The 9,746-nt window shown below is 36.1% G+C and overlaps 1 protein-coding gene across 1 annotated transcript; it reads right to left on the reverse strand.

The window, feature by feature from the left end:
• LOC123543517 (uncharacterized) lies at positions 1 to 5,929 on the reverse strand. The gene is made up of 2 exons (XM_045329592.2): positions 5,605 to 5,929; positions 1 to 1,358 (listed from the first exon to the last, which is right to left on the reverse strand). The coding sequence occupies exon 2, from the start codon at positions 1,282 to 1,284 to the stop codon at positions 124 to 126; it is 1,161 nt and encodes a 386-aa protein (XP_045185527.2). The 5' UTR covers positions 1,285 to 1,358; positions 5,605 to 5,929; the 3' UTR covers positions 1 to 123.
• Positions 5,930 to 9,746: the final 3,817 nt, after the last annotated feature.

Here is a 9,746-nt window from a genome sequence, read left to right on the forward strand (position 1 = left end):
CAAGTTTTCTGCATCTATTGTAAATACCACAGGTTTGACTTCACACTGTCACATAACCCGTAAATGAAATTACACATAAAGTTTTGCTTTAAGTACAAGGCAATTCATGTATCTAAAAACGCACTAGAACAAAACTGTCGTTGGGCATTTACACTTTTCCCAAAACGACTGTCTTTTAAATACATAAATATCACCACATAAATTATACTTTGTCAATTCCTGAGAACATATTGTGAAACCGGTTTCAAATATTGGAATGATTCTTAACTTTTTGAAAAGTGCGTTATTATAGTGGGCATGTTTATTCTTGAACCCCTCATAATTTCCGCCGTTTTTGGTTGTTTGGTGCACAGCAAGAACCGTTTCAGATAGATCAATGACGTCAATGCGCATGTTACATATCACGTGACCAACAATCCAATTATCGTAGGCTAAACGTCCTATAACGACGTCAATAATCTTTTTCCAAGGGAAAGCTGCATTGGTTATAAAATAATCTTCCGCATTTGGATAAAATAACTTGCCTCTTTCTTTTGAAATCTTTTCCAAACTTGAAAATGAATCGGTTTCATTTGGTAAAACATGTTCCACATTTATGCGACGTCCAACAAGAAATATAGGTTTTGACGTATTTTTTATTCGTAAAACTGCCTCTAGTGTATCTGTTAGTTTATTTGTAAACAGAATATCCGCATTTACATAGCCAAAAAGTTTGGAAGAAGGGTGTGTTTTCATAACAGTTAGAAACATCCACTTAAGAACTGGAGCACCACCACCTGCGTGACGCAGGATGGGCAACGTTCTAGCACCAAATGATTTTGCAAGTTTTTCGTCTTCTGTAGAATTTGTGAATACAACAACTTCCACTTTCGGTTTAAGGTTTGCCCAGTTTCGTAATGTTAACGTATGGATATGATCTTTGGAGGCATCTCGTGGCCATGTTGTAAACAGAATTATCACAGGATTTGAAATATTAGCAGCAGCGGTTTTACTACTTTTATTGGTCGATCTACAGAAATCGACCAGCTTTTTTACTGCAGTGTTAAACGATTCTTCTGTGTCCGTTTTGTCTTCAAACTTCCTACACGACTCCGGCAAAGTTTCTTCCAATGAGAGCGCGCCATTTTTGCGGATATACATCGCCGTACCATCTATCACATTGTCCACTGAGCATGCGTAGTACTGACTCTTCTTATGCCAGGTTATTCCAAAAAACGCCATATTGAGTATCGTCAGAACAGACAATATAACTATGAACTTGAACGTCACACTGCTCGAATACATAATATCCTAAAACTACACGTCAAATGACGCCACACTTTCCAGTGCCCTTTTTCTTCTGCACTTACGACATCAGTCTGCAAACAGTCAAAGAAACATTAAAAACATTTTAAAGAAAAGGTCATGGGTATGTAATGTCTGCAGTCTAAAGCAAATGACGAGGATTTATTCATATATATGGTATACCTGACTATAAATCAGACTGGTGCAAATAATTAGAATAATGAAATTGTTAGTCACATTCTTCTCCCTGATAAAAAGACTAAGTCATGAGATTTTAATCACAAACGCGTGATATAAATCGTGATAAAACATCAGACCCCCATGTAGTAGAATGACATAGTCGTGTATAACGAGCCTTATGACCTATACATTGTTCACATCTTCATATATACCTTCGTTATTTTTAGCACACATAGCTCTTAATATTACATCAAATAACGCATCGTCAGATAAGAAAAACGGGTCGAAATTTCATCTAAAAGTCATCAAACTGAACAGAGTAAGACTCTATATTACCTAACCCTTCTGTTCTGTTTGTTGTTTGTGCAAAACTATGTACAGTGTAGACCGCAAAATGAAAGGACAAATAGTGGTCTCCAGAAACACATGTTTTCTTAATAAAACAGATCTGTTCTTTTACTGATAAGGTGGTGTCTTAATGCACGTGGTCTCTTGATAGACGTGTTTTTTTTTTCACCAAGTTCGACCGTATTGTTAACAAATAAGTAGAAAAATGAAGGGTGCTGGTGATGTTGATGTGCTAAGCGGCTTGAATTCTGTTGTGTTCGGCAGTGATATCTTCGGCTATGGGCCATGGCAGTTGATTGTTTACAATTTTATTTCCAACGACAACACAATTGACAGATGCTGCAGTTTATAATTTACAGTTCTAAAGTTACATAACGTTATTTATAATTTCACACAGTTCACCACAGACTCTAACTATTCACAATGTTAGATTATACACTGCCGCGTACACTCCTTTTGCAGAATGACATTGTTGTTGTCAGGTTGCACGAAGTATTTTCCAATTAAAATATGTATCACAAAGTCATAGAAATTAACTTAACACCAATTATTTTCTATTAGAAATAGCACAAATCAATTATTCCTATTTTTCTAAGTTGATATATCACAAAGTAATTATTTTATGTCTTATTTTTTCTCTTTCATTTAAAAAAAATCTGGTTTATATACTGTTCTATTGAGTTAACTTCCTTTTATCTAAAATTGAAATAAGAAAAAGTGTGTTAATGTAACAACAATGGACATTTAGGGAAGAAAGTCATAAGTGACAGGGAAGAATAATTAAGCAATATTGTAAAATAATAATAAAAGTGATAATCATTACTCTAGTACTGGTATCAAACTTAGCAAAGCCAAAAGTTGGAAATATAGATCATAGGGGACACAATTACTTAAAAGGTAGAATTTACTTTTGCTGATTATAAGAAATGAAATATGTTGATGAAAAATAAGGTGTTTATTGAAATATTGGAATCAAATAAAATGTATCAAAATCACAGTCATCGATTCACATAACATGTACATAAATTACAAGATCCAAATAGGCCACATTTAGTTTTATAATTCACATTTAAAAATGTCCAGCTGTTAGGTGATATAACAAAAAAGGCAAAAATATTGATCACAATAGTATTGTAAAAGATAGACAACAGCATACTGAATCTAGTTTAGGCAAGAAAGACACCACAAATTGTCAAGAAACACAGTATATTATAAGCGCAAGAAACGCGTCAGAATTGCTATATGCCACGCAGTGTAATCATTTTACCATTAAAATCCTTAAAAAGTATGCAAATATTTGGTAGAACATTCTCGTTGAGCAATGTGGCTGAAGCTTCTGTGTAAAGAAAATATACGCTGGTATGAATGTTATCCAAATATTGTGCACGCTGGTACCAATGTTAGTATGAAAGTTAACCGGATACAAAGTACAATGGTATCAATATTATCCGGGTACGACGTAGGATGGTATGAATATTATCCGGGTACGACGTAGGATGGTATGAATATTATCCGGGTACGGTGTACGGTGGTATAAATGTCACCCGGGTACGATGTTGGATGGTATGAATATTATCCGGGTACGACATAGGGTATTATGAATGTTATCCGGGTACGATACACGCTGGTATTATGAATGTTATCCGAGTACGGTTCACGCTGGTATGAACGTTATCATGATACGCTGCACGCTTGTATGAATGAATGTTATCATGATAAGGTTATCGTATGGACGTTGTAAGGTTACTGTGCACGCTGGTATAATTGTTATCAAGATACGGTGCACGCTGGTATAATGAATGGTATCCAGGTACGGTTCACGCTGGTATGAACGTTATCCGGATACGGAGTACGCTGGTATGAATGTTATCATGATACGGTGCACGCTGGTATGAATGTTATCATGATACGGTGTACGCTTGTATGAAGGATATCAGGATACGGTGCACGCTGGTATGAATGTTATCATGATACGGTGCACGCTGGTATGAATGTTATCATGATACGGTGTACGCTTGTATGAAGGATATCAGGATAAGGTGCACGCTGGTATGAATATTTTCATGATACGGTGTACGCTTGTATGAATGTTATCATGATACGGTGCACGCTGGTATGAATGTTTTCATGATACGATGTACGCTTGTATGAATGTTATCATGATACGGTTCACGCTGGTATGAATGTTTTTATGATACGGTGTACGCTTGTATGAATGTTATCATGATACGGTACACGCTGGTATGAATGTTATCCGGATACGGTGCACGCTGGTATGAATGTTATCATGATACTGTGTACGCTTGTATGAAGGATATCAGGATAAGGTGCACGCTTGTATGAAGGATATCAGGATAAGATGCACGCTGGTATGAATGTTATCATGATACGGTGTACGCTTGTATGAAGGATATCAGGATACGGTGCACGCTGGTATGAATGTTATCATGATACGATGTGCGCTTGTATGAAGGATATCAGGATAAGGAGCACGCTGGTATGAATGTTTTCAGGATACGGTGCACGCTGGTAAGAATGTTATCATGATACGCTGCACGCTTGTATGAAGGATATCAGGATACGGTGCACGCTGGTATGAATGTTATCAGGATACGGTGCACGTTGGTATGAATGTTATCAGGAAACGGTGTACGCTTGTATGAAGGATATCAGGATAAGGTGCACGCTGGTTTGAATGTTTTCAGGATACGGTGCACGCTGGTAAGAATGTTATCATGATACGCTGCACGCTTGTATGAAGGATATCAGGATACGGTGCACGCTGGTATGAATGTTATCAGGATATGGTGCACGTTGGTATGAATGTTATCAGGAAACGGTGTACGTTGGTATGAATGTTATCAGGATACAGTGCGTGCTGGTATGAAGGTTATCAGAATATGGTGCACGATGGTATGAATGTTATCAGGAAACGGTGCACGATGGTATGACTGATCAGGTTACGGTGCACGCTGGTATGAAGGTTATCCGGTAAAATATCTATTTCATGTGAAAACAATTCCACGAATTCACAAACCAGTAATCAAAGTGACGTATGTTCCCAAATGGGTTGGTGCTTATTTGTATTGCAATTTATTGTACTATGAATGAATATTTCACCGTAATAAACGAATTTTTCTCATAATTATCCAAGAATAACGATAGCGCATTTATTACATGTTTTCAGAGAATTATCGAAATATTAGAATGAAATACCGGTATATCTGGTATTTTCACAGTGATATCAAATATATTTGTACAGGTTAGGAAAAAAAATACGTTCATTTAATCAAAACATGAAATAAAAGGAATTTTTGTTTGTTTTACATATAAGATATCTTTCCCTCATGAACACCATTTCTTAGGCACATTTTTTTTTTATTTCATGTAAATGTATTTTCTTAGGTTATTCCATTCGTGAAGGATATTCCAATGTTTCGCAAAACATTGGAATAAATAAATTTCCTCTATTTAATTAATCGTTTTAACACCACCCCACCAGTCTGGTGTACAATTTTTTTCAGATCTGCATGCGTACAATCAAAGCTCCGAAAGCATTATACCAGTAACTTAAGTTTCAGTGCGTGGGAACATGTTATTGTTCATGTACTTTTGTATTTAATATAAGCAGCGCACGTATTAACGTAGCAATAACATTTACATACTTCTGACAGGCGTAGGATTAAAGGAACAGATAAATTAATTTCAACATGTTGAATGTACATGTATAACGAAAAGCTGCTGTAAATACAGAAAGTATGCCTTATATTACAAAAAAAATACTCAACATACCTATTTTCCATTGTTCTATCATGTCAACAAGTCAAAATGCATTTCATAGTGGCCGCTCCCGCCAGGTAACTTTACTCCCATCCATCATTGTTGTCACAAAAACACACTTGTTGTTGTATAGTTAATTATAGTTAATCCATAGTGGTTCACACTAGTTTCAGAAATCGATTGGAAGCGATGTTGCTTATTGTAGTTTATTTATAGCAGAACTCAGACATCAACCAAGTCTCCTTCTAGCTGTAATCATGAATCATGTACGGAAAAAAATCGACGTAACACCAAGGAGATAAGATAACGTAGCCATTTAACGTTACATGATATTGGGTAAATAGAGTACAGGGGTCATCTCAAAGTCAAAAGTTTTGCGAATGCAGGTAGATCTCAAGTTTAAGCGCAAATAAAGCGCAAATAAAACAGTATCTTAATACTGACATTAAACTTTCGAAGAAACAACATCAACAACGTTTAATTAGCACAGAACTTGCCTTTGGCTAATAAACAGGAAAAACACACAGATAAAATAAAGATGTAATCATACATGACATATTATGTATATGTTATAAGTATATGGTATATCTGTATAGTAGTACGTACTTATTATATGGTGGCAGTATGAACAGAACAAAGTAATAATCAGTGTAAAGTAATGTGTACCGTTCTTAGGTCAGCTTATAGCATGCAACAGCCACGCTCCAAAAAGTTGCTCAGATTCTACTATACATGTTACGCGCAAATAAAGAAGACATATAATTCTGGACGTAGTCTTTCGAAGAAATCTCTGAACCAGTGTACAAAGTTTTAATAATGTAAAATTAATTGGAAAGACAGATTTTGTTCGTGTACTCTTCATTCCCTCTTATTGTTAAACTTAAATGGTAAAGTTATTCTTTTCAAAGTTCTGGGATGTACTGCACTTAAACAGCTTTTAAGAGATAAAGATTGAAATATACGGAAATTATTTCAAATTGCGTATTGTATTGTTTTCCTCCTGATATGACATAAAATCATGTCTTCACATAGCAATAGATCAACCACTAGAGCAACAGAGGTTGGTACTCAGCTGGCAAAATGGTCATAAATTACCCGAAAAAGCAGACTGTCAAGTGCAGCTGGGTTGTACCATTTGAAGATGCCATGCTTGAAGGCACCTTACTCTACTGCAGTGTAACATCTGTCAATGGCATATAAACATGTTGTATATACAATTTGTTATTGTATATACAATTTGTTATAACACAACACATTAAAATTTACATAAACAAAAACCTACAGTTGTTGATTGTTTCAATTCTGATATTTCGAAATTGGTGGGAAAATATGAGAAAAAATGTAAGAAAACATCATATTAAAGGGAGGTAATTGAAGAAAGTTTATATAAAAATATTTTACAGACAGGACAGGAAAATATCATTTTTGACCTTTGACCTTCATGTGTGACCTTGACCTTTGCACTAGTGGTCTGAATGTTGCACATTGCACATTGTCTGATTATGAGGAACACTTGTGTCATCCCTTAATGACATAGAAAGAAAAATAAACCCTATTGACATTTGACCTCTGACAGTGACCTTGACCTTTGAGCTAGGGATAAAGGGTTGCGTAAGACATATTGTCGCATTATGGAAAACATTTGTGCCAAGTAATATTAAAATCCCATTTTGGATGACAGAGTTATTGATCATAAAATAAACTATCGACCTTTAACCTCCAAGTGTGAGCTTGATTTTTCACTTAGTGGTCTGGGTGTTGCGCACGACACATCGTCTTTTCATTGGGTACATTTGTGCTTAGTAATATTAAAATCTTTGACTTCCAAGTGTGACCTTGAACTCTCAGCTAAGGGTTTTGGGCATGACATGTTGTCTCATCAAAGGGGAATATTTGTGCCAACTTATATTTAAATCCTGTTTTGCACGACAAAGTTATGAACCGGACAGGAAGAAAACACTATTTGTCTTTGATCTCCAAATGTGACATTGACCTTTAAGCTAGGATTCTGGGTATTGCGCATTACACGTCATCTGATTATGGGGGACATTTTTGCCAAATAATATTGTAATACTTTGATAGATGACAGACTTGAGCTCTGGACCGGGCACGAAACAGAGCTGTTCATGCCATGTAAACATTTGACTGCCAAGTGTGACTCTTGACCTTTGAGCTAGGGGTCTGAATGTTGTGCATGACACATCGTCTTATTATAGGGTACACTTGTGCCAAGTAATATAAAAAGCCCTTCATAGATGGCAGAGTTATCGAAACTTTGACCTCCAATTGTGACCTTGACATTTGAGTTAGGGGTCTGGGTTCTGTGCACGAAATTTCTCATCATGGGGAACATTTGTGCCATGTAATATTAAAATCCCTTAATCAATGACAGAGTTATGGACCAAACAGGAAATTGTGAACAGATGGACAGATGGAATGACGGACGGACGGAAATGTGAAATCCTATATTCCCTGAAACTGGTTTTCAACCAGTAGGGGACTAATAAACTTGACACATGTTCATATATGGTGCTGCAGACTGAAGACTTGTGAAGATCCATCAACTGGTTCGAATAAGCAGCTAACTACTTAATATGATTTTAGCTTTGGCAAGCCCTGTGGTTAACACATCTATTTGAACATACCAGACAGTTCATTTCTAGTATGTTCAAGACCAAATTCTGTGAAAATACCTTTGTTTTTTGTTGTTGTGTTTAGAGGGTCACGGACAAAATGTAGGTACTACGGCGACTTTTCATGGTGGATAAAACCCAGGTACATCTCACATAGGTAAGGGGCAAGTGATTCGAAGTCAGTGACCTTAAACACTCGACCACAGAGTCTATTGTGATGATTCATAGAGTGGTTCACAGGAGGAACATGTTTATTTTGACCCTAGCATCCACTATGTGTAGTGGTTAAGAAAAACAAGAGCACCGCCTTGCGGGTGCTGACGCTCATCTGATTTTTTTGTATAATAGAAAAATTGTCCTACCCATGATTTTCTAAGTCCAAAAAGGGCCATAATTCTTGCAAAAAGCAGGATGGAGTTATGTTTCTTGATGTACAGGGTCAGTTTATGATGGTGAACAATAGTTGCAAGTTTCAAAGCAATAGCTTTGATAGTTTAGGAGAAAAGTTTACCTAAACATAAAACTTAACCAATAAATCTGATATTTTCTGAGTCCAAAAGGGGCAGTATTTCTTGCAAAAAGCAGGACAGAGTAACGTTTCTTGCTGTACAGGGTCAGTTTATGATGGTGAACAAGTGTTGCAAGTTTTAAAGCAATAGCTTTGATAGTTTATGAGAAAAGCTGACCTAAACATAAAACTTAACCAAGAAATCTGATTTTCTAAGTCCAAAAGGGGCAATTATTCTTGCAAAAAGCAGGACAGAGTTATGTTTCTTAATGTACAGGGTCAGCTTATGATGGTGAACAACTGTTGCAAGTTTCAAAGCAATAGCTTTGATAGTTTAGGAGAAAAGTTAACCTAAACATAAAACTTAACCAAGAAATCTGATATTTTCTAAGTCCAAAAGGGGCCATAATTCTTGCAAAAAGCAGGATGGAGTTATGTTTCTTGCTGTACAGGGTCAGCTATTGATGGTGAACAAGTGTTGCAAGTTTCAAAGCAATACCTTTGATAGTTTTGGAGAAAAGCTGACCTAAACATAAAACTTAACCTGGCAACGCCAACGCCGATCAAGTGATGACAATAACTCATCATTTTTTTTTTCAAAAAATCAGATGAGCTAAAAATGAGATTTGCCAATTTATGGATACACTGGCCTCTTAAATTTGAACAGTGATGTTTGCTTCAAATGTTAAAGCATGTCGTCCTCTTCAAAACCAAGTGTCCAGTGCACAATTTCCACACTTCTTGACATATTTCTATGTTTTTTCTAATCATAAATCTGTATATCGAGGGCTGAGCGCGAAACTATTGTATCTTGTTCTTTATTTATATACAGTTACAATAGTTTCGCGCTCAGCCCACGATATATCAAATAGGGTACATGTATTTATGTGTAACTAAGGATTTCTAATTGACATGAGAATTCCCAGTGAGTGCAAGTCACAAAGCTAGTAATTTTACTTCAAAGCATGTGGCAGACAGTAGTATTACACATTCCAGAAAAAGACAAAAAAAGA

Source organism: Mercenaria mercenaria, chromosome 1 (genome assembly GCF_021730395.1).
Source record: "Mercenaria mercenaria strain notata chromosome 1, MADL_Memer_1, whole genome shotgun sequence".
Taxonomy (NCBI): domain Eukaryota; kingdom Metazoa; phylum Mollusca; class Bivalvia; order Venerida; family Veneridae; genus Mercenaria; species Mercenaria mercenaria.